We start from the raw sequence: 15,952 nt of genomic DNA on the forward strand, positions 1-15,952 counted from the left end.
GGTATTTATCAAAGAGAAAAGAACACATGTTCACACAAAGAATTGTATGCAGTACTCATAACTGGAAACAGCCAGATGTCCTTTACCTTATGAATGGATAAACAGGTTGTGGTATATTCATCTTGTGGGCTGCTAAGCAATAAGTAGAAATAGTTACCGATACACATATCAATAGGGATGAATTTCAAAAGCGTGTTAACTGCAAAAAGCCAGACAGAAGAAGTTATGTAGCATATGATTGATAGAAAATTCTAAAAAGACAAAAGTAGAATGACAGAAAGTAGATCAGTGGGGAGTGGAGAAAAGAGTGAAACTTTAGGGAGTTGGGTGGTAAAAAGAGCTTTTTGGGTGATAGAAATATTCCTTACCTTGATTGCGTTCATGGTTACACACTGGATACCTTTAGCAAAACTCATTGAACCATACTTAAATGAGTGGATTTTATTGCATGTAAGTTATATTTCCATCAATAAAGCTAATTATAGTTGCCCCATGGCTATAGGGGATAGGTTCCAGGACCGCCCCCAATACCAAAATCCACAGATATAAAGTGTAGTATTTTCATTTAACATATAGGCTACAGCAGGATATGCCCCCATATCACTTCGTTTGCATGAATTCATTATAGTGCTCGGTGCGTGGCAAATTCAAATTTTGCTTTTTGGAACTTTCTGGGGTTTTTAAAAAATATTTTAAATTCACAGTTGAATCTGCAGGATACAGTGGGCCAACTGTATTTTAAAAATAATAATAAACAGAAAAACACATGCCTACCTTATTGTTAGCAGGAAAACCACCACTTCCTGCCTGATTTAGTATATTGTATGTTTAGAAAGAAACAAACCCACCCATATTCAATCGTTTGATAGATGGGAGAGGCTACAGTTTACATGTGACTGCTGTCACCAGAATACACACATCACGAGTTAGCCAGCAGACATAGCCAAAAAACTTGAAAAGAGAATCTGAATCTGGTCAAGTCACTAAAACATAGCACTGTGCTTTATGTTTTGATGGATCATATGCCACGCATTGACCTTTGTTCTTGTTTCAACTAAACAAATGTGTCAGTTAAGATTTTTTTTTTCAATTGAGACAGACCTGTATGTGGGGGAAATGGTTTTCAGCCCTTTTCCTAGCATTAACCCTGCAAAAGAACCACTTGCATCAGTTGTGTTTGTTGAGGCAGCTGGTGAGGGTTTGAAATCTTATTAGGTGGGATTCTGCTAACAGGAAATTTAGAATAGTTGGGAAGAATACATGACTACATATTTTATTTATGCTCTGAGACAAGGGATCTGTCCAGCAAAAGCTGCAGTATAAACGAATTACCAAGGGGGGATGGGTTAAAGTGTTTAATATGTTCAAACTGACTTCAGAATACATGTTCTATATTAAAACAAAGAACCTCCAAATTGGGTTAAAAACATCTCAAATTCATCTATGTACTTTTTTTATAAAAGGACACACCTAAATAAAAATAACCCAGAAAGTGACAAAAAGTTAGAGTAGATGGGCTATTGTGGACAATTGTAATAGAACAAAAGTATTTAAGCAGTGTTAGTGTGAGATAAAATAGACCTCATGTTAATTATAATTCTTATAACCTAAGAGCTAACAGTTATGAATGCTTACGAACATAACTTTGAAATATATAAAGGCAAACTAAAGGAAAAATTGCTAGAATACAATATAAATTGACAAACCCACAATCTTGATGAAAGACTTTAATATATTTCTCATGAAACAACAAATCAAGTACATAGAAAATAAGTATATAGAAGATTTCAATAGCAAAGTTTACAAGATTTTTTATAGATATATATAATGGAGAATATACACTCTTCAAAACTTGAGTCATCAATTTGCAAAGTTGATTTTAAGCCAATCCACAAAGAAAATCTTAATAAAACAGATATAATGTTACTTCCATCACAGGGAGATACTGTATATAAAAGCTTTAATCATGCTTTAAAGACTCAGAAAATATTTGGTCCTTTTGGTATCTTTTTGTGTGTGTTTTATCCTAGGAACTGCAGCAGTAGGACACACAGATAAGATTGGGCGTTTGAGAGAACTCTGTGAGCAGTATGGCATATGGCTTCACGTGGAGGGGTGAGTGGAGCATGGGGTTGGCTCCATTGGTGGCCTGCACACACAGCTCATGAGGAGTGGACATCCAGGCTCTCACTTTGTTGTGACATTTATCACTAAGGGCTCTTTGGGTTGCAGATAACAAGACAACCCAAACTGGCTTATGTGAGAAGAGATTTTATTGGTTCACATAACTAAAAAAACAACAACAAAAAAACAGTGTTAAGATTGGCTTTAGGCTGAACATCAATCGGGACTCAGTGTGTCGCAACTCTAGCCTTCTTTCCAGGTTTGTGTCCAGTGGGTCAGAATTTCCAGCAAAAGTTCATACCAATAACCGTGGCCTGGCAAATGTAGTTTAGGTTATTTGCCCAGCTCTGGAGCAGGTGGTAGTGTCTCTTCCACCCAAACTTGTGGACTGATAGAGGAAATTGGGATGGTTTCCCAGAATGCTGTTGGAGTGCTGCTAAGAGAAGAGGGGGTAGAGGATGCAGGGCAGCCAAAGTAGTCCATATCCAGCACATCATGCAAGGTAGGCTTCTTCTTTATTGTATCCTCTGGGAAAGTGTAATGACTAAAAAATAATAGTTGTGAAAGATGCGAGACCCATTATACTAAATAAGTAGGAGACATCCCTGAAATACGTTTTGATTAAAATGCATTTTCAAGGTTTTCCTGAAATTCATGTGTACCACATATTCTGTTGCTGTTACAAAAGCTAATAATACAGCCAAAAGAGAGCAGAGCTTTCCTTCCTTCCTTCCTTCCTTCCTTCCCTCCTTCCTTCCTTCCTTCCCTCCTTCCTTCCTTCCTTCCCTCCTTCCTTCCTTCCTTCCTTCCTTCCTTCCTTCCTTCCTTCCTTCCTTCCTTCCTTCCTTCCTTCCTTCCTTCCTTCCCTCCCTCCCTCCCTCCCTCCCTCCCTCCCTCCCTCCCTCCCTCCCTCCCTCCTTCCTTCCTTCCTTCCTTCCTTCCTTCCTTCCTTTTTCTTTTTCTTTCTCTCTCTCTCTCTCTCTTTTTCTTTCTTTCTTTTTTGCATAAATACTTAGTGAATAGCAGCAGTAAATAATTAATCCTTAGACTGGTGTTTTTTTTCTTCCAGTGTGAATCTGGCAACATTGGCTCTGGGTTATGTCTCCTCATCAGTGCTGGTATGTTGTTGATTTACTAAATATTATATTTTTAAGAAGTAATTTTAAATCCTTTAATCCCTGGTACCTTTTCATGGTTTTTGTGAATGGAGGAAGGTGTTGGGTTTTGTGTATTCTGATCGTCTAACAAAAAGCTGTTCTCTCTTTGATAGGCTGCAACCAAATGTGATAGCATGACACTGACTCCGGGCCCGTGGCTGGGTTTGCCAGCTGTTCCTGCAGTCACCCTTTATAAACACGACGATCCTGCCTTGGTAAGCTTACTCCCACTGGTAGGGAGTGGGGAGTGGCTCATAATTACTATTGGGTCTCAGGGCAAAACACAGAAAAACAAAAGAAAAAGTGAAAAATTTCCTTAATGTCACTTCTGTGATTTTTTATTTTCGAAAAACTGTTTTTAACAGAAATGAAACTGTACCACATGTATTTTTCCTACTTATTCTTCCTATACTTCCTGTATATATAAAGAACACTTTGTTATATTTTATGACTGCATAATATTCTAGTACTCCAATATCACTATTTATTCATTCTCCATTTGTGAACTTTTAGAATGTTTTCAACTTTTTGTTACTGAAATAATGAGCATCTTTTTGTTTCAGAGTATTTCCTTAGAATAGGTTCCCAGCAGTGGGCATTCCTGTCTTCCTGTCAGAGTAGTGAAAGCACTTGGTCCACATTGTCTACAAGGTTGTGCAAAGTGTAGCGCTGGTTTTGGTAGTGACCAGTTAGTGATAGGCTCATGCAAAACAAGCTTTAAGTGATTTTTGCTACAACAGTTGATGTCTTGCCCAATTGATAATGACCAAGCATTTGAGGACCATCAAAAACGACCTTGGAAGGGGCTGCCTCTTAAGTGTCTGAGAGCTCTGGTTCTGGGATGTGACTCATCAAGATTCTCAGCCTGGCTCTGCCACATCTCAGACCTGAAACCTTGGGCAAGAGCAAAGTCTCTGAGTTAAGTTGCCTAGAAAACTTAGTTCATGGAGTTGTTGGATGATCAAATGAGTAATGCAAGCTAAGTACCTGGCATAGCATCTGACACATACTGAGTGCCTAGTAAATGGTAACTAGTTGATTCTGCTATGTGATTTCATTGGGTTTGGTTAATAAACTCATATTGGCTTTTTTAGACTTTAGTTGCCGGTCTCACGTCAAATAAACCAGCAGACAAACTCCGAGCCCTGCCACTGTGGTTGTCTTTACAATACTTGGGACTTGATGGGATTGTGGAGAGGATTAAGCATGCCTGCCAACTGGTGAGTAGAAATCTGAAGTTTAAATGAGTCACAAATACTCCATGGCAAAAGCAGAGTCAGAAAAATACTTAATTCATTTACCCTCCGTCCAGTACCTTGTTGTCTGGATTTCCTGTTTCATAAGCAAGAGGATTAATAGCTCTGCATGTATACGTTTCTTGTTCAGAGTTCTGGCAGAGACTGCTGGGGTTATCCCAGCATTTGTGTCCATATGAAATCTGATTAAAGTGAATGCTATCGTCTGCATAGAATGAGAAAAGAAGTCACAAGAGGACAGCCATGGAGTAACAAAGGATGCAGAAGGAGGCGTAAATGTTCCACTTGAATGAGTGATGCTTGAGTGTAAAGGAATATGATGGTTAGGGGTTGATCATGGATGGCATGTATATTTTTAACAGTTGGCTAGAGTTCCCTAATTAATTGCAAGACTTTGGGGAACAATTTTAATTCTCTTTCTCTTTGAGGTGTTCTAATTTTAAAAAATACATAATTATGCTGTAGTTTAGAAAGCAAAATATCATATTTATGCCCTTTGAAAGCTGAATACTACTGAAGTCTAAAAGCATGACATCACCTCTCTATGCCTCCATTTTCTTACCTGTAAATAGGGATAATGATATAACAAAAGATTGTTGAGGACCTAATGAGTTGATGCATGTAAAGCTCTTACAGTAGTGCCTTATCACATAGTAAGTTATGCAAATAGGTTTAAAAGTAAATCTTTGTTTTAAATATATACTTGGGGAATATTACTGTGGCAGTAGTCTTCTGGTTCATAATGTCCAGATTTTATTCTAATGTTCTTAAGGTCCATCCTTGCTGTTGTAAATAGCAAGATTTCATTCTTCTTTATGGCTGAGTAATATTCCACATACATGTCACATCATCTTCATTCATCTATTAATAGACACTTAGTTGTTTCTATATCTTGACTATTATATAAACATGAGGTGCATATATCTTTTCAAACTAGTGGTTTTGTTTTCTTCAGATAAATACCCCAAAGTGGAATTGATGGGTCATATGGCAGCTCAGTTTATTTTTTTTGTTTTTTTGGTTAATCCTCACCCAAGGATATTTTTTCCATTGATATTTAGAGGAAGTGGAAGGGAAAGGGGGAAAGAGAGAGAGAGAGAGAAAAAACCATTTATGTGAGCAAAATACATTGATTGGTTGCCTCCTACATGTGCCTATCCGGGACCAGGGATCAAACCTGCAACCCAGGAGAACCTGCTGCTGTTTGGTGTGAGGGCCGACACTCTAACCACTGAACGACACTAGCTGGGGCAGTTTCTTGTCTTTTTGATAACAGCCATTCTAACTGGTGTGAGGTGATATCTCATTGTGGTTTTGATTTGCATTTCCCTGATGGTTAGGGATATTGAATATCTTTTCACGTATCTGTTGACCATCTTTATGTTTTGTTTGGGAAAAGTCTATAGATCTGCCCATTTTTTTTAATCAGATTTTTTTTTTTTTTTTTTTTGCTGTTGAGTTCTTATATACTTTAGACACTAACCCTTTTTCAGATTAATGATTTACAGATATTTTGTCCTATTCAGTAGGTTGCTTTTTCATTTTGTTGATGGTTTCCTTTGCTTTGCAGAAGCTTTTTATTTTGATGTAGTCCCACTTGTTTGTTTTTGCTTTTGTTGCCTGCACTCTAGTATTTGATTGAATGAATGACTTAAATTAGTAATATAAAAATTCACTTATGTCTCATCAAAAAAATGTCTTCCAGAACTACTGAATATAACTTTAAACTGAAAGAATAGGAAATATTTGCAGATGTTGAAATGCAAAAATAGGCAACTGAACTTAGAAATCACAGATATGCAGATGGCTTTATCTGCCTGAGATCCTTGTGTGCAGACCTGCAAAGACCTCATGAAAATTGCTTCTTAATATGTTGTGTCAGTCTAATAAAATTCCATAAGCTGTTTTGTTTTGATTTTGTTATTTGCAGAGTCAGCGGTTGCAAGAAAGTTTGAAGAAAGTGAACCACATCAAAATCTTGGTATGGTATGAAATTTTATCTGTTTTCAAAGTAAAGAACTTTTAACTAACAACTTAGAATGATTTTCTCCAGATTTGATGCATTTCAGTAGAATTGTGGCAGCTCCAGTGAAACCACATTCTTTTTTTTAAAAAAATATATCTTTATTGATTTCAAAGAGAGGAAAGGAGAGGGAGAGAGAGAGATAGAAACATCAGTGATGAGAGAGTCATTGATCGGCTGCCTCCTGCACACCCCCGACTGGGGATTGAGCCCACAACCCGGGCATGTGCCCTGACTGGGAATCGAACCCTGATCGCCTGGATCCTAGGTCGATGCTGAACCGCTGAGCCACACCCAGCCAGGCAAAACCACATTCTTAAAAATAATTTTTAAAAAAAATTTTTTCAATTATAGTTTACATTCAGTATTATTTTGTATTAGTTTCAGGTGTACAGCATAGTGGTTAGACAATCATATACTTCACAAAGTATCCCCCCGATATTTCCAGCACCCAACTGGCACCATATATTGTTATTACAGTATTATTGACTGTGTTTCCTATACTGTTTTTTAAAAACCACATTCTTTGGAAGAGACTCATGTATATACTAATGACTTAATTCTGCAGTAAGCGTAAAGCCTAGAAATTTGCACCATGCTCTGTTCGAACCCCAATAGTACTTTTCATATGCTCCAATTGTACTTTTATTTTGTTAAAATTTAGAATTGCACAAAATTAAATTACACCATTGACTTTACCTGCCCAGCGATGGTAGAACACTCATCTTCCTAAAATGAGAATTCATTTTGTCTCTCAGAATGCTTTGGACTACTCTTAAAACCTTCTGACACCAGAGTTCTCATTTGCACAAAAGGGAATAAGGGAAAGAAAAGCGAGTGCCCTACTTTCATCTTCTGGTATTTTCCTAAAAGATACCAGAATCTGTCAGAGATTGCTCCCTAGCGATAGTACTAGACAAGGAAATGAGGATTTAGTGAGGCTGATAACCAAGTATTCAAGTTTCAGTATTTTCATGTTTTGCTTTATTATACTTTAGAATTTCAGAAAATATATAGGTCAGATTCTGATTTAAACTGTCACTTGGGTGGTGGTGTTTTTTGTTGTTTTTTGTTTTTTACAAATTTTGCGTTTCAATTTAGTGTGGCTTATTTCCATTTTAGTATGTGGTTTGGTTTAAATGCCTGAGAGGGGGACTGCTCTGCATTGCCTTCTGAGCTTGGAGCCTAACTCAGTTGACTTTAGTTGACCCAAATTCTAGCTTAGAAGAGTAGCCCATTGGAGAAGCAGAGAGATGAATGTAAGTCAGGAGACTTGGGTTTTAATTTCAGCCATACCACAGGGCCTGTGACACTGAGTCATTTTCTTAACCGCGTAAGCCTGTAAGCTCAGCTGTCAGTGAAAGTATGTTGATTGGACTTCTTTGATTGCAAACAGAGAAACCCCAATTATGGATTAGCATGAGGAAGCTGATAGGAATCAGGACAGTGTACTTTCCATCCCTCCCTTGGTGAGCCTGCTGAGCCTCCCAGGTCCTCATTCCTTCTCCCTCATTCTCCTCCAAACAGGGAGGATCCGATGGTGCCAGTTGATCACCAGTTGGTTTGGAGCATCTTTGTAAGGCCACATATGGCCCAGGCATAAACCCTGACCATCTATCCTTCCAATGGCTGCTTTTCTCAGTTGGGGATACAATATTTGACAAACACCGTGAGGCATTGTGGCCTGTCAATAATCATCATCATTATCACAGCTGCTGTTGGGAAATGCTTGCTGTGTACAGTGCTCAGTACTGTGTACCTCACGTGCATTAGTTCATTTAACCCTCACAAAAGCCATTTATTCACTCTGTTCCCTCCACGTGGAAACACTTTTCTCCCTAATTCTTATCATGACTGGTTTCTTATCTTTCAGATCTTAGTTCAAATATCACCTCTTTGAAGAGGCCTTTCCTGACCACCACCATCCATCATTCTCTATCCTCTGGGTTTTTTCCTTCATCACACTTATTGCTACCTGAAATAGTATTATATATTTGTTCATTGTATGTTTTCCCCTGAAGAAACTTCATAAAGACAGGAACTCTGTCTGTTTTTTTATGGTTTTATGTCCTGTGCCAAATATAGTACTTGGTTGGCGTTGAGTAAGTGTTCAAGTGTGAATGAATAAATCTAATCCATGAGTTGGATGCAATGGTTATTCCCTTTTTTCTGGTGAGGAAACCAAGGCACAGACAGGTTAAGTGTGTTGCCAGGCCACACAGCCAGGAAGTGGTAGATCTGGGATTCATACTCCAAAGCCCCTGTTCTGACATTCTCAGGTTAGTTTACAGGAGAAATTAGTTTGTCCTGCCTCAGCGGCTTGTTATAAAGGGCATATATGGGAAAGCAAAATGAAGATTGTAAGGCATCATAAAATATAAGTAATTTTTAAGTGCCTTTCTGCTTCTTACCACAGTATTTGTATAGTACTTTCAAGGATATGGAATCATTGAATCCTCAAAATGGTTCCATTTTTGTTGCTCAGATTAGTTACCTGAGTCCCATAACTAGTATGTGGCAGAGCCAGGAATTGAACCCAGGTTACTTAACAATAGCTGTTTCCCCTCTCCAAGTGCTCGTGGGCCTTCTTCCTTCCCATCTGGATGGCCCTTCAGGAGCGTCTCACATCCCTAAACAGACCCATTCCCCCTGCTTCCCAGCACCAGTGCCTTTTCCAAGGTGCTGGGGGCGGCATTTGTGGCCTGTTTTATCAGTGTACCAATTCAGGTCTTCTTTGCAGCTTCGTTATAATAAGGCTGTTATTTTACTCGACTCTCATCCAGCACATGGGTTACATTCTAAAGTCAACATATTAAGGGGATAATTTAATAATGTCACCTTACACCTGAAAATCTCAAAATGCTCTATGGGTCAGTTTACCTGGTTTTGTGTTTATGATTCTTTTGGCTTTTAAGATTTTCTTTGTTTTTAGTGTTCTACTTTCATCATGATATATCTAAGTGAGGATTTTTTTTATTGGGATTTCTATTTATTTAAACTGAGGATTCATTTTTTTAAATCAACTATGTAGAATTCATTTTTTCAAATATATTTTTCTCTAGTCTTACTTTCCGGATCTTTAGTTACCTACTTATTGGACCGTGTTGTTCCATCTTCCATCAGTCTCTTTGATACTCTCCATCTCTTTGCTGCCTTCTAATGCATTTTTTTCAGATCTTTCTTTGAGTTCAGTAATTTCCTCTTGAGCTGCAGCTAATCCTTTTAATCTATTGACTGCATTTTTGCTTCAGGTAACTTCTTTTTCATTTCAGGATGTTCTCTTTAGTTCTTTTTAAATCATTCTCTCTTTTTAAATTATCTTCTAAAAAATTTTTTCTGGCCTTTTGCTTCTCTATTTAAACATAGTTATTATAGTCTATTTCAGATTGTTTCACTATTTCAATTCTTGGGGGCACAAATTGCCCTCTCAGTTGTATCTCCTGATTCTTGCTCCCAGTTTGTTATATTTTTTTATTATGAGTTAGATTTTTTTTCTTGTGTGAAAAAAAATGTTGGCTTCACAGCTTTAGGACTCCTATACCACATAGGACATCAAGCCCAGGTGCAGTGCATGCCTGATGTTTTGATTTCTCATGCAAGAATTTTCTTCTCCCTTTATAGAGCCTCAGGCAAAGTTAAGCTTTTTTTTTTTTTTTTTTTGGATGGAGTTTTTCTCTCATCTTTTCATAAGGACTGTGCTTCAAGGGTCTTGACCTTATGCACAGTCACCACTATCCCTCACATGGACCGAAAGACCCAAGACCCTAGACATTAAAGCCAAATTCCAGGTCCATACGTGCTCCCCTCTCCCCAGCCACTGCAGCTCAGCTTACAATAATAGCCTTTCTGTTTTCTTTCTTGATTCACCTTTTTTTGTGAGCCTAGCAATGATTTAAACCCTTTTTTTGGTTGTCAGTTATATTTAATCCAACATTTCAGGTATTTAGACTTGATGACTTCATTATTAGCTTAGTCTACCATGTTGCTAGAACCAGAATTCTGTGTGTATCATCATCCCACAGTACCTGTGGGGGACTGGTTTCAGGACCCTCTGAAGATACCAGATCCTTGATGCTCAACCATAGCTGGCTGGTTTGGCGCATGTGGGAGTCAACCAATTGATGTGTCTTTTTCACATCTCCCCCCCCCCCCCCAACTCTCTCTGAAAAGCAATGGAAAAAAATATCCTCTGGTGAGGGGGAAAAAAATCTTCAACACTTAAGTCCCTTATACAAAATGGCTTAGTATTTGCATATAATCTGTACATATCTTTCTGTGTACTTTAAATCATCTCTAGGCTACTTATAATACCTAAAAAATGTGAATGCTGTCTTAGTAGTTGTTATACTGTATTGTTTAAGGAATAATGACAAGAAAAAGAAGTCTCCATGTTCAGTACAGATGCCACTGTCACAGGCCTAACTACGTAGTATGTGTCAGGCAATATTACAGGTTTTTCCCCAAACATTTTTGATTCCCTGTTAGTTGAATCCTTGGATATGGAACCCACAGTATGGAATGCCAGCTGTATAACCCTGTACAGTATTTCTTATGCACACTGACATTTGAGACCATTAAGCTCAAAGAAATAAGAAAAAAGACTATATATAGAAGTGCTGGCACTCAAATCATTCTGCCTTATCCTGAGGATGGGTGTAGAATATTGTCACTCTTGTTCCTATTTCCTTGTTGGGCTTACCCATCCTATTTAAATATTAAGCCCCTCTAACTTTAAAGTATTAATGATTTATTTTTATGAAAGTTACAGGGATAATAGATGTGAAAACAGAAATTGGCTCAATAAATAATTGGCAGATTTGAATACACATTGTGTTTGACCTGAATCACTTCCATAGAGTCTTTTGAAAAGTCAATAGAGTAGATCTTGGGCTGACAACTTCCTGTCATCTTTCCAAGTCAGTATTTCCTGTTGTGGCCCTACGAGTGAGACATCACACATAGAGCCTTGGAAAATAGGTTTTATGACTAGAATAGTAGTACTGGAATTGTTGAATGCGTAGAGATCTTTTTTTACCCTATGTTTTTCCCTTTCTCACCTGCCAAAATACCAGTCTGTCAGGGGCATTGTTGCTCCCTTTGTATCCTGACTCCACAGTGAGGCTGATGGCTGACTGTGTACCTGTTCAGCGGAGAACATGAACTTGGCACTGGCTATCTTAATGCAGTGAATGTTTTCATCTGTTACGAAATCCATTAGTGAAGTTGGTTGTCTGATGCCTATCCTGAATATAAATACCGCTTCAGTGATTTAGAAAATACATAGATTCAGTGCTAGAATGTAGGCATCTCCATTGCCATCAGGACTTGCATTTTGTTCAGGGAGTTTGACAAGGTGAGAATCCTTTTCATATGAATATAAAAAGTTCCAGTTAATCCTGACTGAGGTAGCATCATTTTTGGATTCTTGAAAGTTTTGCGCTCTCAGCACTGATTCTCATTCCACTTTTTTCTTACTTTTTTTTTATCTTTAATGTTATAATGACTTATATTTAACCATTATTATTAAAATTTCCTCCTACATTAATTTCACTGTACCAGTGTCACTTACTGTAATTCAGCAGTGTGTTCTCAGAACTAGCTTATTATTTCGAAGAATTTTACTGAACCCTTGATTTTTGTTACTCTAGCAACTGAAATTAACCTTTGAACTTACGTGTTTATTAAGAAAATATAACATCTCTAGCCTATTTTTCAAACTCGCTGTTTCATTTTGTAGGTGTTTGAAATGTAATATTACTGGTTAATGTCAGATTCCATTTTTCAGGTGGAAGACGAGCTCAGTTCTCCAGTAGTAGTGTTCAGATTTTTCCAGGAATTACCAGGTTCAGGTAGGTGATTTTAAAATCAGAGTTATTTTTGTGTTTGTGTTTAAGGGTTTTGAATTTTAAACGATTTCAAGTGAAATACATAGTCCAAGATATTTTGATTGCTAAAATCTTCAGTCATTTCAGAAAAATGTAATAATTTTCATAAGAACTCCAGACCTTAATGCCTTAGCATTTTACCCATAATTTCCTCTGTTAAACCAGTGGTTTCCAAATGCTAGTCCCTGCACTAGTACTGGAATTAATGAGAAAGAGTCACTTGAGAATAGAGGTTTGAGGACCCTAACTTACTGGATATTTTGATTTAGTAAGTTGGATCCAGGTATCTCTATTTTTTTAAGAATGTCCCAAGTGCCACTAACCTAGTCCAGGGCACTGTTTTTTCTCCCTGGATGGCCACAGTCCCCTCTCAACTGATCTATCAACTTTGTACATTCCACACATCCCATTCCAGACCATTGTCCACATGGGAGTGAGCATTATAAGTAGAAGTCCCATTGTGTCACTCTCCAGGATCTTATTTCATTTGAATAAGGTCCAGGCTCTATGCTGGGCCGTGTAAGGCCTGCAAGTTCTAGCCTTTGCCTTCCTCTCTGACTTCTCTTAAGCCACTTTTTCTCCTGCTCACTAGACCACGACCTTTGCATTTAGTGTTCCCTTGCCTCTAATACACTTCCCTTTGCTCATCTTCTGGCTGGCTTCTCACCATTTAGGTCTCCATAATGTCTACCTTCTTAGAGAGGCCTTCCCTGCCTGTCAGAGCCCCTCTTCTTCCATGGCACTGAACAATATTAGTGATTTCATTTATTTCTTTATGGTCTGTTTCCTCAAGTAGGACATAAACTCCAAGATGACAAAGACCTTATAAACTTATATCCCTTGGGCCTGACACAGCTCCTGGCACGAGTAGGCACCCAGACTGTTTGATGAGTAGAGGATAATTCTGTTGTGAAGCCCTGATATTGGGTGGGTTCTCTGATTTACCTTGCACAGTGCTTAGTTGATAACTTATGTTTTGATTTCCTTTTGAAATTCCTTGAAAGAAAATGTTTAAAATGAAATTAAGAATTCTATTTGTGTGAATATATTCAAGAGTTATATTTTTCGTGGAAAAAGTAACATTGAATTTAGTAAGATACATTTATTTTTAAATTGTGGTTTAAAAACAAAATTTGCCAGTTTAACCATTACATGTACAGTTCCGTAGTATTAAGTATATTCACAGCTCTCCAGCACTTTTTCATCTTGCAGAACTGACACTCTCTACCCATTAAACAGCAGCTCCCTATTTCCTTCCTCTTCCTAGCACCTGGCAACCACCATTCTACTTTCTGTTTCTGTTAATTTGACTTCTTTAGGTACCTCATAAAAACAGAAGCATACAGTACTCGTCCTTTTGTGACTGGCTTATTTCGCTTAGAGTAATGTCTTCAAGGTTCATGCATGCTGAGCATGTGACAGAATTCCCTTTTTAAGGCTGAATAATCATCCATTTTATGTATATACTACATTTTGTGTATCCATTCATGTATGATATACATTTGATTTCTGTAGTATTTGAGACGGTTTTGGGGGGTTAATGTTAGGAGCTAAATGAAATGGGTCAGAGGGGATGCCTTATTTAGTTTGCTGTGTTTCTGGGAGGTGAATCCCCTTTCTCTGTTTTGATGTCAGATCCAGTGCTTAAAGCTGTCCCAGCGCCCAACATGGCACCTTCAGCAGTCGGCCGGGAGAGACACTCTTGTGATGCACTGAATCGCTGGGTAAGAATGGCAGTTGTGTGCTTTCTTCTACGTCCTAGATGGTTAGGATAACACACAGTCACATCTGGGAAATGAGACCTACAGGAGGGAGCCTTCTGTGAAGGCGCTGGGCTTCGTTCTGGGGTTCTGTTCCTAATCGGATCACTGCCTCACATACTGTGTGAATTCTGGCAATTCCTCCCAGAGTATTCCTTCAGTTTCCTTACATGGCCATTTCTTTGCTGTCAGACAACATGCACAATGTGGACTGCAGTGCAGCCACTTTGAGGTTTTGGGGAGGGGCTGTGGGGATACCAGAAAGCACATAAGCCAGAGGCCCAGAACACTGCCAACAGTCTGGCAATATGAATCAAAGGCATTGTGCTCTAGCTGCCTTTTGACACTAAAATTGTACCTCCAGGGATCTTAGTCTAAAGAATGTTCTAAACAACATAAGGATGTTTAGCATAACAGTATCAATCCTAGCAAATGCCCAACCTAGGGTGTTTGGTGAATAAGTAATGGTATGTCCATGCAGTGACGTTCAAAGGAGCCAGATTAAACCATGTAGCTGGGTGTTTATGAAAGAAGAGAAATGGTCATAAATTATATGAAAAAATGCAGGTTACTACACAGTGTATAGATTATCCTATGTTAGGACTACAACAAAGCGCACAGGCACACACACTCACACAGAGAAAGACGGTGAGTATGCCACATAACGGTGTTTCTCAGCGGTGTATTATGGGTAATTTTTATTTTATTCTCTTTTACCTGTATTCCCTAGATTTTTCTACAATGAACTTAGGTTTTTTATTAAGAATAAGTATAAAGTTTGCTATTTTTAAAAAGGAATTGTGTTAGTATTCAAAGAGAATCAAAAGATTAAAGGAAACTAGCCCCCCACGAGCTTCTTGGGTCTGGGGCTGAATGGATGAGGGTAGGTCTGAAGACACTTGATTCCCTCCTTGCAGGAGCATATTCATTCTACCCTTTTCCCTGCAGCTGGGAGAACAGCTGAAACAGCTGGTGCCCGTGAGTGGCCTCACTGTCATGGACCTAGAAGTGGAGGGCGTGTGTGTGAGGTTCAGCCCTTTGATGACAGCAGCAGGTAACTTGTCTCCATGGATTGCCCCTACTTTTGTTCTGGGGAACAACAGTGATATGTCTATGAAAGTCCAGGCTGTGGGGGTTTTATAGCTTTCCCTTGTGATATTCTGTTCTGTTTGGAGAGGCTTTTTGTTTTCTTTTGGGTTAAATTTAGGTAGACTAGCCTTCTACTGTAATTTCTCAGAAACAGAAACTTTTGAAGTCACTTGAGCTCCTGTGTTTTGATGTTTTATGACCCTTTCCTGTCCAGTGGTTCAAAGTCCAGACTGCACATTAGAATCACCTGTGGAGCTTTGAAAACTCCCAGTGGCTGGGCCTTACCTACAGAGATTCTAATTTACGTGGTCTAGAGTGGAGCCTGGGCATCCACTCTACAACTTTTATCTTTAAAAGTTCCCTTGGTGATTCATATAGGCCAGCAATGGCTGAAAACCACTTTTAGTTATTTAAGAAAGCAATGTAGCTGAAAGAACCTGGACTTTGATGACAAAATCCTGGGTATTTGTCCCCGCCAGGCCACTTCATACCTGTGGGGACCTTGAGCAAGTTTCCTATCTCCAGACCTGTTCCCACTAACTCATGGTAATGGTGCGAAGATTAAAATGAGATCAGGTATATGAAATGCCTCATATAGTGCTTAGCATATTATACTAGGCACTCAAAAATAAGCTGAAAAAAGGTGTATTAAAATGTT

At 38.5% G+C, this 15,952-nt stretch overlaps 1 protein-coding gene across 1 annotated transcript in view; it reads left to right on the forward strand.

Annotated features, from left to right (window-relative positions):
* Positions 1-15,952, forward strand: part of PDXDC1 (pyridoxal dependent decarboxylase domain containing 1) — a 49,921-nt gene that overhangs the window by 21,196 nt on the left and 12,773 nt on the right. The window contains exons 9-16 of the mRNA XM_016196230.2: positions 2,031-2,115; positions 3,194-3,242; positions 3,395-3,496; positions 4,376-4,501; positions 6,468-6,518; positions 12,346-12,409; positions 14,081-14,169; positions 15,154-15,259. Coding sequence (XP_016051716.2) covers positions 2,031-2,115; positions 3,194-3,242; positions 3,395-3,496; positions 4,376-4,501; positions 6,468-6,518; positions 12,346-12,409; positions 14,081-14,169; positions 15,154-15,259 — 672 coding nt within the window. The remainder of the gene's footprint in view (positions 1-2,030; positions 2,116-3,193; positions 3,243-3,394; positions 3,497-4,375; positions 4,502-6,467; positions 6,519-12,345; positions 12,410-14,080; positions 14,170-15,153; positions 15,260-15,952) is intronic.

The sequence above is a fragment of the Miniopterus natalensis genome, chromosome 3, assembly GCF_054644295.1.
Source record: "Miniopterus natalensis isolate mMinNat1 chromosome 3, mMinNat1.hap1, whole genome shotgun sequence".
NCBI classification, from domain to species: domain Eukaryota; kingdom Metazoa; phylum Chordata; class Mammalia; order Chiroptera; family Miniopteridae; genus Miniopterus; species Miniopterus natalensis.